The 13,617-nt window shown below is 42.2% G+C and overlaps 2 protein-coding genes across 2 annotated transcripts; both read left to right on the forward strand.

The window, feature by feature from the left end:
* The first annotated feature begins 7,277 nt into the window (after nt 1-7,277).
* On the forward strand, nt 7,278-10,291 carry LOC107734114 (uncharacterized). The gene is made up of 3 exons (XM_016545967.1): nt 7,278-7,306; nt 7,424-8,390; nt 9,314-10,291. The coding sequence occupies exons 1-3, from the start codon at nt 7,278-7,280 to the stop codon at nt 9,323-9,325; spliced, it is 1,008 nt and encodes a 335-aa protein (XP_016401453.1). The 3' UTR covers nt 9,326-10,291.
* Nucleotides 10,292-10,614: 323 nt separating this feature from the next.
* Nucleotides 10,615-12,352, forward strand: LOC107734120 (cullin-9-like). Its single transcript, XM_016545972.1, has 4 exons — nt 10,615-10,845; nt 11,051-11,109; nt 11,336-11,437; nt 11,559-12,352. Exons 1-4 carry the CDS (start codon nt 10,722-10,724, stop codon nt 11,976-11,978), a joined length of 705 nt encoding a protein of 234 aa, XP_016401458.1. The 5' UTR covers nt 10,615-10,721; the 3' UTR covers nt 11,979-12,352.
* Nucleotides 12,353-13,617: the final 1,265 nt, after the last annotated feature.

Raw genomic sequence — 13,617 nt, forward strand, 5'->3', positions numbered from 1 at the left:
AATTGCAGTCTCACCATTTTATCTTCTTGTCTGTGATTGTGTAAATAAAAGCTGATTTTAGTGAGTGTGTACATTCTTTCTTAGTATTTAGTCTGTCCATGTGCTCATTTAGCTCCATAGAAGTAAGTGAACCCTTAATCTACATAGTAACCTTCCTAGAATTATGAAATTTAAATGACACAAGTCGCTGATGTACCACTCCACTGTTGGAACATAAAAACTGTAAAGAAAAATCATTTTATCAACAGCAAAAAAGGTCATAGGATTTCCTCAGTCATCATATATTTTGTTTGTTTGGAGAGTTTTAGATAATGTGTCAACACAAAGTCTTCTTCCTGCACATCCGAGTAACAAATATAAACTACAAACATGGAAGTTCCCTTTCGTGGAACTTCGAACTGCGTCCTCTAGGGGTCGCTATGGGGGACGCCTCGTCGTGACCCGTGTCTGAAGCCTACATTGAAAAAACACCAACTTGTTTGGCCGGCGACAGCCATGACGTCACTACCGTCGCGACTAGTACAAAATAGGCGCCGGTAGCGCACATCATTCACTTCTTCGTCTGAAGCTTGTGTCCGCAGCATGGCACAAAAACTAGAGGACGCAGTGTCTCGTTCCCCTCAGGGAACCATGGTTACACAAGTAACCTGAGACGTTCCCTTTCGTGGAACTTCGAACTGCGTCCTCTAGGGGTCGCTATGGGGGACGCCTCGTCGTGACCCGTGTCTGAAGCCTACATTGAAAAAACACCAACTTGTTTGGCCGGCGACAGCCATGACGTCACTACCGTCGCGACTAGTACAAAATAGGCGCCGGTAGCGCACATCATTCACTTCTTCGTCTGAAGCTTGTGTCCGCAGCATGGCACAAAAACTAGAGGACGCAGTGTCTCGTTCCCCTCAGGGAACCATGGTTACACAAGTAACCTGAGACGTTCCCTTTCGTGGAACTTCGAACTGCGTCCTCTAGGGGTCGCTATGGGGGACGCCTCGTCGTGACCCGTGTCTGAAGCCTACATTGAAAAAACACCAACTTGTTTGGCCGGCGACAGCCATGACGTCACTACCGTCGCGACTAGTACAAAATAGGCGCCGGTAGCGCACATCATTCACTTCTTCGTCTGAAGCTTGTGTCCGCAGCATGGCACAAAAACTAGAGGACGCAGTGTCTCGTTCCCCTCAGGGAACCATGGTTACACAAGTAACCTGAGACGTTCCCTTTCGTGGAACTTCGAACTGCGTCCTCTAGGGGTCGCTATGGGGGACGCCTCGTCGTGACCCGTGTCTGAAGCCTACATTGAAAAAACACCAACTTGTTTGGCCGGCGACAGCCATGACGTCACTACCGTCGCGACTAGTACAAAATAGGCGCCGGTAGCGCACATCATTCACTTCTTCGTCTGAAGCTTGTGTCCGCAGCATGGCACAAAAACTAGAGGACGCAGTGTCTCGTTCCCCTCAGGGAACCATGGTTACACAAGTAACCTGAGACGTTCCCTTTCGTGGAACTTCGAACTGCGTCCTCTAGGGGTCGCTATGGGGGACGCCTCGTCGTGACCCGTGTCTGAAGCCTACATTGAAAAAACACCAACTTGTTTGGCCGGCGACAGCCATGACGTCACTACCGTCGCGACTAGTACAAAATAGGCGCCGGTAGCGCACATCATTCACTTCTTCGTCTGAAGCTTGTGTCCGCAGCATGGCACAAAAACTAGAGGACGCAGTGTCTCGTTCCCCTCAGGGAACCATGGTTACACAAGTAACCTGAGACGTTCCCTTTCGTGGAACTTCGAACTGCGTCCTCTAGGGGTCGCTATGGGGGACGCCTCGTCGTGACCCGTGTCTGAAGCCTACATTGAAAAAACACCAACTTGTTTGGCCGGCGACAGCCATGACGTCACTACCGTCGCGACTAGTACAAAATAGGCGCCGGTAGCGCACATCATTCACTTCTTCGTCTGAAGCTTGTGTCCGCAGCATGGCACAAAAACTAGAGGACGCAGTGTCTCGTTCCCCTCAGGGAACCATGGTTACACAAGTAACCTGAGACGTTCCCTTTCGTGGAACTTCGAACTGCGTCCTCTAGGGGTCGCTATGGGGGACGCCTCGTCGTGACCCGTGTCTGAAGCCTACATTGAAAAAACACCAACTTGTTTGGCCGGCGACAGCCATGACGTCACTACCGTCGCGACTAGTACAAAATAGGCGCCGGTAGCGCACATCATTCACTTCTTCGTCTGAAGCTTGTGTCCGCAGCATGGCACAAAAACTAGAGGACGCAGTGTCTCGTTCCCCTCAGGGAACCATGGTTACACAAGTAACCTGAGACGTTCCCTTTCGTGGAACTTCGAACTGCGTCCTCTAGGGGTCGCTATGGGGGACGCCTCGTCGTGACCCGTGTCTGAAGCCTACATTGAAAAAACACCAACTTGTTTGGCCGGCGACAGCCATGACGTCACTACCGTCGCGACTAGTACAAAATAGGCGCCGGTAGCGCACATCATTCACTTCTTCGTCTGAAGCTTGTGTCCGCAGCATGGCACAAAAACTAGAGGACGCAGTGTCTCGTTCCCCTCAGGGAACCATGGTTACACAAGTAACCTGAGACGTTCCCTTTCGTGGAACTTCGAACTGCGTCCTCTAGGGGTCGCTATGGGGGACGCCTCGTCGTGACCCGTGTCTGAAGCCTACATTGAAAAAACACCAACTTGTTTGGCCGGCGACAGCCATGACGTCACTACCGTCGCGACTAGTACAAAATAGGCGCCGGTAGCGCACATCATTCACTTCTTCGTCTGAAGCTTGTGTCCGCAGCATGGCACAAAAACTAGAGGACGCAGTGTCTCGTTCCCCTCAGGGAACCATGGTTACACAAGTAACCTGAGACGTTCCCTTTCGTGGAACTTCGAACTGCGTCCTCTAGGGGTCGCTATGGGGGACGCCTCGTCGTGACCCGTGTCTGAAGCCTACATTGAAAAAACACCAACTTGTTTGGCCGGCGACAGCCATGACGTCACTACCGTCGCGACTAGTACAAAATAGGCGCCGGTAGCGCACATCATTCACTTCTTCGTCTGAAGCTTGTGTCCGCAGCATGGCACAAAAACTAGAGGACGCAGTGTCTCGTTCCCCTCAGGGAACCATGGTTACACAAGTAACCTGAGACGTTCCCTTTCGTGGAACTTCGAACTGCGTCCTCTAGGGGTCGCTATGGGGGACGCCTCGTCGTGACCCGTGTCTGAAGCCTACATTGAAAAAACACCAACTTGTTTGGCCGGCGACAGCCATGACGTCACTACCGTCGCGACTAGTACAAAATAGGCGCCGGTAGCGCACATCATTCACTTCTTCGTCTGAAGCTTGTGTCCGCAGCATGGCACAAAAACTAGAGGACGCAGTGTCTCGTTCCCCTCAGGGAACCATGGTTACACAAGTAACCTGAGACGTTCCCTTTCGTGGAACTTCGAACTGCGTCCTCTAGGGGTCGCTATGGGGGACGCCTCGTCGTGACCCGTGTCTGAAGCCTACATTGAAAAAACACCAACTTGTTTGGCCGGCGACAGCCATGACGTCACTACCGTCGCGACTAGTACAAAATAGGCGCCGGTAGCGCACATCATTCACTTCTTCGTCTGAAGCTTGTGTCCGCAGCATGGCACAAAAACTAGAGGACGCAGTGTCTCGTTCCCCTCAGGGAACCATGGTTACACAAGTAACCTGAGACGTTCCCTTTCGTGGAACTTCGAACTGCGTCCTCTAGGGGTCGCTATGGGGGACGCCTCGTCGTGACCCGTGTCTGAAGCCTACATTGAAAAAACACCAACTTGTTTGGCCGGCGACAGCCATGACGTCACTACCGTCGCGACTAGTACAAAATAGGCGCCGGTAGCGCACATCATTCACTTCTTCGTCTGAAGCTTGTGTCCGCAGCATGGCACAAAAACTAGAGGACGCAGTGTCTCGTTCCCCTCAGGGAACCATGGTTACACAAGTAACCTGAGACGTTTCTCCTACACTGAGCAAGAGTTGTGTGTTGACATTATGGGCAAAATAATGTCAACACACAAGAGACAAAAAGGTCCTAGTTAATTTTGCCATGATGTATTATTACTACTATTTTAAACATTTGAACGAGTTGTATATCCGTGCGATTTTAAAAGAAGGAAAGACATCTCTGTTTTGCGTGCATATGTCAGGGCTAATATGACTGATTGATAAAGACGTGCGGAGGATTGGGTGTCAACTCGCGCTCGGGTGACTCGAGTAAACGGAGTCTGAGCTGAATTATAATTCGCCTAGAACTAGGACATGGTAGCTCCGCCCATTCATCAAAAAGCAGCTCGTTGATTGGACAAAGATACGTGAGTGAGGCGGAGTCCATGGGTGTGTCATGAAGCGTGACCGAACACTGATTGGCTTTCGTCTCCCTCTATCAGAATCCGAATAGCGGCTCCTAGAGCCAAACCACATTTTACACATTAACGAACTGTTTCTGGTAAAGTGTTGCTGATACTAACACAGGATAAATAATATCGTGCCCTCTTGCTCACTGTTTTAAAACTGAATAAGTTGAAATAGTCCTTCAAGAAAGCAAACGCCTTAATTTGACCAGAGAGAAATAATTTCCTTATGTTTTATTTTAAATAATGTGTTGATGATGAAGCTCTTTCTCTGAAATAAGACGAACACAATTGAGATTAAATCGACGGAGAACTCACTTGACATGCACTTCACGGACCGCCACGGACTACTACGGTAATATAAGGTAAACCTCTGGAAACATGAAATGTGTAAATTATATCTTATACATTCAACCTGATATTTGTTCATATCTGAATTATTGACGTCACCTTGTATTACTTAATGCAGGTTTGTGACAACAGTTGTCTATATGAGCTTAATTTCTATTGTGCTATCCATGACAAGTGTAATATTTTGCGGGGCTTAATAAGAAATCAAATTAGTATGTTTATAGACAGGCGTATCTTTCTGTATTAGCCCGTTGTGTCAGCACGCGCACATTTCTGCTGTCACGCGCGTGTGAATGCTCTGTTTGTCTGCATGTTGCGAGGGCGCATTTTACTGCTTTGCAGCGCTCGGGCACTAACTGTTCCGCTCTTCCCCAACCCCCGATGCACTGCTCAGGCAACGAGGGCGGGGCCAGCCCAAATAAATGTGGGGAGGGGAAAAAAACGAAGACAACAAACCTTAAAAATGTAGGCCACGGCGCGTGACCCAATTCCTCATGAACAACACAGCGAGTGTGAATGTGGAGCACGGTTATTATCCCCCACGCCCGGCAGGATTCCAGGGCGGGTTCGACAGTGTGTGTTTTTCTCTCTGTGCCAGGCAATGTTCGGTGGCTTTTAGAAATACAAAAGAAAAAAGAGAAGAAAGAAATGTTACATTTAACCAATTTGCTGTTTTAAATGGCAACAAGGTATCAAAAGTTTTTTTTATGTCATGACACATTTCTAGTTTGACACATATCATGCAAACTCAGTAAATAGGTATTTTATTAAACTAATATATATATATATATACATTTTTGTGTCTAAAACCTACAATACGCCCTGCAGTCTCTATACTGACCATAGCCCTCAATAAACAGGAAATATTTACTTCACATCTGAGCACAGCATGAGCTTTTTCTCTCAGCACAGGCTCCACTGGGATGTTAATCTTTTCTCCTAATTTTCGAGCAATTTTGTGTGTGCTTTTATAATAATAATAAATAATAATAATAATAATGTTTAATTTATAGACAACGCTTGGGGTGTGGTTGTGAGATACTGGTGAATCTTTCATTTATGTATAGCCTGTGGGCTGACCAGGTGGTAAACTACATCTCTTCACCTGTTGATTACACATGGGGAGTGAGCCAGTGTCAATTTCAGTAAGTGTGTGTAGTTATCTGAAGTCAGGGTGGGCTGGGCTGCTCCTAGGCTTTTGTGTGGCAGTATTGGGTGTTCTTGGTTTTGACCATAGTGAATACAGAAAGAGAAGACTGTAGTGTTGTGTGTGTGCGTGTGTGACAGATATTTTGTTTTGGGCCCCCTGGAGAAGGCGATCAGTCTTAAGCTGACCTACTTTTCTCCTTTACTCCATACCTGCAGAGCTATTTATACCCATGGCACAGGGCTACAGGAGCAACTCAGACCAGCTCTCCCCTCACAAACGCACACATAGACACTTTCTCTAGTGCTCACACAGTTATGTGTACACATCTCCTGCCATCTCAGAGTTTTTTTTTTGTCTTGTTGTTATTATCATTTTCCCAGCCTGGCCTGTGGAGAGCAAACCCACCCAGCTATCAACCCACCCACACGGTGTGACATCCAAGGAGTGCAGTGAGGGTGAGTTGTATTCTTTTAAAGGATCTGGTCCCAGTATACATGTGGAAGCCCGTTTCACATATCGAAACATGAATGCCTAATGAATGCCTTTCCGTTTAATCTATGTTATAAGCATCAACCCACATCTGTAATTATTTGTTTGCCCCAGAATGTTTAGAGATTGAATTACAGTTTTGTTGAACCATAACTGGGTTATTTATCACAAAAGAAAAATTCATGTTGATTCTTGCTGAGTTGCTCAGTGAACAAAATATGCTTCAAAAGGTATTCTGGGTTCAATAAAAGTTAAGCTCAATCAACAGCACTTGTTGTGGCATAATGTTGATTACCACAAAATAATCATATGAATATAAAAATAAAATGTGGTGTTTCCTTTTTTTCTTAAAAAAGAAAAAAATCTAGATTACAGTAAGGCATTTACAGTACAATGAAAATGAATGGGGTCAATCACTGAAACTTTAAAATACCCACTGTTTCAATAGTACAGCCATAAAATGTAAATACACAGAATTTACTAACCTTGTAAAATTGTCTCCAGTTTTACAACTTTGTTGCTATTACTACATAAAGTAATAAATCATAAAGCCCTCAAGCAACTGTAAAACGGTTTTAACACAAGAATTAATGTAAGTGTTTTTATAAAATTATAAGCTTTACATTTCTGCTTTTAAAAATTGGCCTCATTTATTTCCTTTGTAAATGCCTATTCATAAAATCTATTTTAGTTTTTTTAGTAAGAAAACCGGGACGAGTCTAAATAATTTTTTTGTGGTAATTAACATTAAGGTGTGGTCACATTTACTTTAGGAGAAATTTTCAGGCAAAATCCACCAAATTCACCAAATTGACCAACAGAAAACTTCTTGGTTTGAAAGTAACTTCTGTGTGTGTATATGAATGACTACACTATTGGCAATAGACAATGGACCTTTTTTTCGCTGAAATTTCACTGTGACTGCACCTTTATGCCATAAATGCTAAATCCGAAATATTCTTTAAAAAATAATCACGATCAAAACTAGTCCTAACTTACAGATCTGATTTTACTGATTTTGTGTCTCTTTATAGCCACAGGAGACGTAAGCACCATTGTGCAGACAGAGGAATGGAGGACAGGAGGCACTTGCCTTCAGATGGAGGTGGCAATGCCAAGCGCTCGGCCTCAGCAGAGTGCGACACAGATGATAGAGCGGTCAGGAAGGCGCGGGGTGACCCTGAGACCTCGACACAAATGCGTGTGAGAAAAGACAATCTCTGTGATATCCCTCGCAAGGTGCCTCGTTTCCAGTATGTGGATTTCCCTTCTCTGCACCAGTGCATCCAACAGCTTTCTGTGCCTCCGCTCAACGGTTGGCTGGGATCCTGCTCATTGACAGAGGCACCAGACTACAGGCCCACCAGTCCTAAGGAAAAGGTTCCCAAGTTTAAATATGTGGACTACCCATCTCTCTACCACTGCATTCAGCAGCTGTCCGTACCTCCATTAGAAAGCTGGAGTGCAGGGCTGGTCAGGTTTAATGCAGAGGGGAAACAGGACGACTCTGGGACTATGAAGAATAACCTAAGGAATGAGGCAGGAGATCAAAACAACGAGAACAGGAATAGAGTTACAGCATTTTCTTTCCCAAGAGACACACACACCTCAGTCTCAGGTAAGGAGGAGAGGCCTCAATACGACTACACCTCAGAGGTGCGACAGAAGTTAGAGAAAGGTAACGCACCTCTAAGGTCCTGTGCTACTAAACCAAAAGCTGCTTTACAATCAGATTGCGGATCCAGATCAGAATCTGGTTCTGGATCTCATAGCAATGCAGCGGTGGTGAGAAACGACAGACCGTCGGTTATTAACATGGTGCACACAGATAAGCAGAAGCACTGGATAAAGGCAGATCACCTGGAAGAACAACTGAACTCTCCTGATTCAGTCGGACGGGTACCATGGAATACCCTCCCAGAGTCAGTCTGCCCATTCTGCCAACAGATGTTCACAAACCCTGAGCAGTTCAGGGCTCATCAGCAGAGCCATAGAGATAAGGTGACTAATGTTAACTGTTAAATAAACCAACTATTTATAGACAATGATTACATCCAGCACAGATTCTCACTTTCTTTTGTGACATACGCAACTATATTCTCTGTATGTAACTTAAAGGGATAGTTCACCCAAAAATGAAAATTCTGCCATTAATTACTTATCCTCATGTTGTTCCAAACCCGTAAGACCTTCATTCATCTTCGGAACACAAATTAAGATATTTTTGATGAAATCCAAGAGGTTTCTGATCCATAGACAGCAATGCAACTACCACGTTCAAGGCCCAGAAAGGTAGTAGGGTAATCGTTAAAATAGTTCATGTGACATCAGTGGTTCAACCTTAATTTTACGAAGCTACGAGAATACTTTTTGTGTGCAAAGAAAAAAAAAAGACTTGATTCAACAATTTCTTCTCTTCCGTGTCAGTCTTTGATGCGCGTTCACGAGAGTACCTCAACGCATGCGTGTGATCCTGCTGACACAGGAGCCAGAGTTCTGACTTAGAACCCGAATGCGCTGCGACTTGTGTCTTCTTATAAGCAGAAGAAGACTCACACTGTACATAAAAGTCTTCGTAAACATGTCTGCAGATTTCGACAGAGAGGATGACTTGCAATTCTTTTGCCAAGCCTTACGTATTCGAACCAGAATATACAGACAATGAACACGGAAGAGAAGAAATTGTTGAATAAAGTCATTCTTTTTGTTTTCTTTGCGCACAAAAAGTATTCTCGTAGCTTCATAAAATTAAGGTTGAACCACTGATGTCACATGGACTATTCTATTGGCCAAATTTTCATATCTGGGTGAACTATCACTTTTTTTTAGTTCCTTTTTAAGTAATTTCTTACAAATTATGTGGTCACATTTTTTTCTACATTCAGCTTCATTATTTCTAATTAACAATCACAATGTGTTCACAGAGACCAAACTGATGTGCAGAAGTACTGAGTGAGAACTGCTTTTGGCAAACAGTTAATGCCACATCATATGGAATCGTATCATCAGAGGCCTTCTTGTGTTGTGACCGGCTAAAGTTTTATTGCTGGCAGGACTATAGGGAGATCAAAGACACATTAAACACGTTTGGGTTCAGACCTTAGGGAGAATGCAAGACTTTGTCTTGACTGACTTGACTTGGAACTGGACAGACAGAAACAAACAAGCATACAATATGCATGCACATACAGTACACTTACAAGAGTGCTGACACACACACACACACACAGTATCCTATTCATGATTCAGAAGAGGTCAAAATCACATAAGGACCATCAGACATAATGGGGTTTCAGCTCAAGACGGGATTAGAACCAGATTTATAGTCTCTTCCACATATATATCAGCGTGTTTACAGGGGTGGGTGACGCTCGATGGACTGGTGCATAAGAGGATGAATTTTATTACATATGTGTTCCCCACACTGTGTGCATAGTGGCAGGCTAAATATTTAGCTTTGGGTGCCTACAAAAGAATGGCTATTGTTAATGTTGCACAAACAAACAGGCTTGTTAATAATGATTCGTTACATTAGCGTTTTATTGTTTTGTATTTTTTATGTTTTTGGAAATTAATGTCTAGTGGCTTTGAGCTAGTAACTTTAAATCTTAAAAATGTACCACTTGTTTTCAAGTATTTAATTGTGTGAGTAAAGATTTTTTCATACAGAAATAAATGTTTGACTTTTCAGTGCAGGCATGCCCTCTGCAAGAAAACCTGTTTGACAGGTTACCTCTCAGGTTCTTAGATGAAGTATTTATGCTTTATATAAACATAAGAGCTAATCCAACATCAACATCTACAGTAGCAAAACTCACTATTTACATTTAAAATTTGAGTCTAAATGGATTTTTTAATATTATGAAATATGTATATTGACCTTTTGTTTATAAACTTTTGCAGGAATATAATGCATTTTTATTACAATAAAGTTCTGATCAGCTAAAAACATGTTTATTTTTTAAGTACTATGCATACATAACTTATAGCAAAGGTCAAGTATTTCACATTTTATCTGGTTTTAAAATTAGAGAGAAACAGTAACATTGTTTCTTTTATGAATCTCAGAGACAGTTTACACAACCAAATTTCAATACATGTTTGCAATGGAATATTATGGACTGTATTTTAATTCACAAATACGCAAAAGATTTCAAATCACTAAAGGTTTAATTATGATGTCATGAATTTCCAGTACTTTCCAGAGCTCAGCTGTGGGGTTTCCTGTAAACAAATGCTGTCGCACTTTCATTCACACACAGAACAAGATCGACAGCACAGCACAGACATTTTCGGTGAGGATTTTTAAATAATCTCACTCAAACAGATCAAATGAAACGTACTAGAAGAACCAGAAAAAACTGTGTGGTAGTAAACCCAAACAAGGAAGAGCTGAGAAGCGTGAGAAAGACAGTTATACAGTGGAATGGAAGAGGAAGGACAATAATGGGAACTGGTATTTGTTATTTATTAACCATTTTTACATTTTGAATGGCAAATTATTAATACATTTGTTTATAAATATATTCACAACCACTGAAAAATGACTTTCACTTTCACTTTGTCCTGAGAATACTATGACGCAACATGCCTAATCAATGCTTCAGTTACTCTTATTGCACATTTCACGTTAAAAAAAACGTCCAATTATTATTCTGTAGGAAATTCACAGGTGTACGATTTGACTGATGATCTCAGCCAGGAGGAAAGTATTTTAAAGGTGAGAATACTTTTACGTTGAATACATTCTTAGCTTGTAACTACGATGTTGCATCATTAAATACCAGTCGAATATACAAAAGACCCTTAAAAAGCTGCTTAAAAATAGCAGGTCACCATAAAGACAGTAATGTCTAATGGAGCGCTATTGCTGGCAGTGCTTTTGGTTAAGTCACTGGATTAAACTGATCAAATTTGTCACTGTATCTTTTGTCTGTTGTGTGAAGGCGCTTTCTCCTCCCTCTCAAACTCAGTCATTAATTAATAACAAATCCGTAAAGACTTCTGGATCTCAGGAAGATGGAAACAATCTAGATCCCACAAACACAGTAAGCACTGTATATTAACTTCATTGCATTGTCATCAACTTAATCTGAACCAGACTCAACATAGTGTCATGAAGTTGTAAATCTTTATTAATTTCCACCCATATCTTACATTTTTCCAAAGTGCCCGGTTTGTTTCTCTGCACTTAAACCTGCATATATAAAAGGTACTACAGATAAACTGCTTCAGTGCACTCGATGCCCAACCATTCAGCTCCTCTGTGGCTCCTGCCTTTACCCCTGCACTTCTGCTGCCTGCACCAACAAGCTGTGCCCCCTCGTCTCCACACTGCTAACCTGTGAAGTGGTCTCAGATCCAAAGAGCAAAGTGCTTGGTTGTCCAATGTTCAGAGCCTGTCCCAAGTGTCATAATCTGATTATGCATGAAAAAGGATGCAAGTTTGTAACATGCACATCATGCTTTCACCGGTTCTGTTTCATCTGCTTGCAAAATGATTGTAGCAAGGATCATGCAAACTACTGGAATCTAACTTGCACAAAGCCGAGAGCAGAAAGACAGAGATTTATGTCACCACAAACCTGAACAGAGATTCCTCCAGGGTTGGACACTATTGTCTAAAATGCAAATGCAAGATTTGTCAATTGCAATACAGAAGTAATCAGTAACAGAATTAATTTCACAAACTGATTCAATATACAAAAGAAATAGAACATTGCACTGATCCCATCTTTCCCCTGTGCTTTGAATCTATGCTATGCCTTACACCTGACTGACTTGGTCTTTGGTTAGCAGGAATAACAACTCAAGTAAACTTCAATAAAGTAGCACTAGTGGACACTAGCTGATTTGTATCCCTGTAAAACGTAGTTATTAGAGAAACGGATTGTACATTATTTTTCCTATAAAACTGTGCCACGCTACTTCTTTTATACCTAAAATGTCAGCAATCTTATCACTTAAAACAACAGCTCATGGTACAATACAGAAAGATACATAGAGCGTTTCATTTTAAGTATTGATGCATCTAAGGATTCTTAATAGCAACCTATAATTTATTCAATTCTATATTACTTAGCATTTTACTTATTTTACTTGCTATTGTAGTGATTTTTATTGCTGTTTTATCTATGTTTGTGTGGTTTTAAGGGTCTTCACAAGTTAGTGATAAGAGAATGTCTCCATTTCAAGGATTTTGATGTCACAGTATAATGTGGTGAAGTAGTCATTTTCCATTGCTTTTAGATTGGTATAAAACTTGTTGGATTTGTGCTGATCAAAATACAGAAGGGATGAAGTTGAGATGAAATCTGAGCATTGAAACATAGGCAACTAAAGGCTGGAATACACTACACAACCTTTAAAATCTGAGTGCTAGGGATCATACACTTACCAACTTTGTAAACAGTCACATACACTATGCGATCTGTCAACTCAAATCTGCAGGCTGGCTCTGACTTTCTGCAACTAGCATCCACTTCTGCAGACTGTAAATCGGGGGGAAATTGGGACAAAAGTCTTGTAGTATATTCCAGCCTTTAGATTATTACATAAACCTTGGTCATTTTTTATCATCACTTCATCTCATGCTTTTGGCTATTTCATGTCATTCTTCTGTCAACCTCTCAGGCTGATAGAAAACTTTTAGTTAATACGGTTTTGGGTACAATACAAAATGCAAACTCTGCTGACAGTTTTGGATAACAGACAAAACAGATGTCTATTGACAGGATCTGGTAAAGAGACTGCATTCAGTATTCTGGTGTGGAGATTCAATCTAACTGTATTCATATTAAAGTCTTTCACAACAGAGTATTGTCCAGATTCAGGGTCCTATTGTCAGGCACTTTAAATCTTAGGGAAAGAAAGATATTTTTAAAGGCATTAAGGTACAATTGATATCCATTTGACAGATGTGTTTATCCAAAGCAGGGACAGTCATTTCAGGGATAAATCCAGGAATATCATCTTAAAGGGATTGTTCACCCAAAAATGAAAATTCTTTTATTCCTTTAGTCCTTTCAAACCCATAACACTTTGGTTAATCTTTGAAACACAAATTAAGATATTTTTAATAAAACATGTTTTGTCCCTTCACTGAAAGTCTAGGTAACTAAAACTTAGAAGATACAAAAAGGTCACAAGGGCATTGTAAAATCCATATGAATCAAGCGGTTTAATCCAATTCCTGTGGATTAAATATATAAACACACATACATAAAGC

This window comes from Sinocyclocheilus rhinocerous, unplaced genomic scaffold (genome assembly GCF_001515625.1).
Source record: "Sinocyclocheilus rhinocerous isolate Xijiao unplaced genomic scaffold, SAMN03320098_v1.1 scaffold1121, whole genome shotgun sequence".
Lineage (NCBI taxonomy): Eukaryota > Metazoa > Chordata > Actinopteri > Cypriniformes > Cyprinidae > Sinocyclocheilus > Sinocyclocheilus rhinocerous.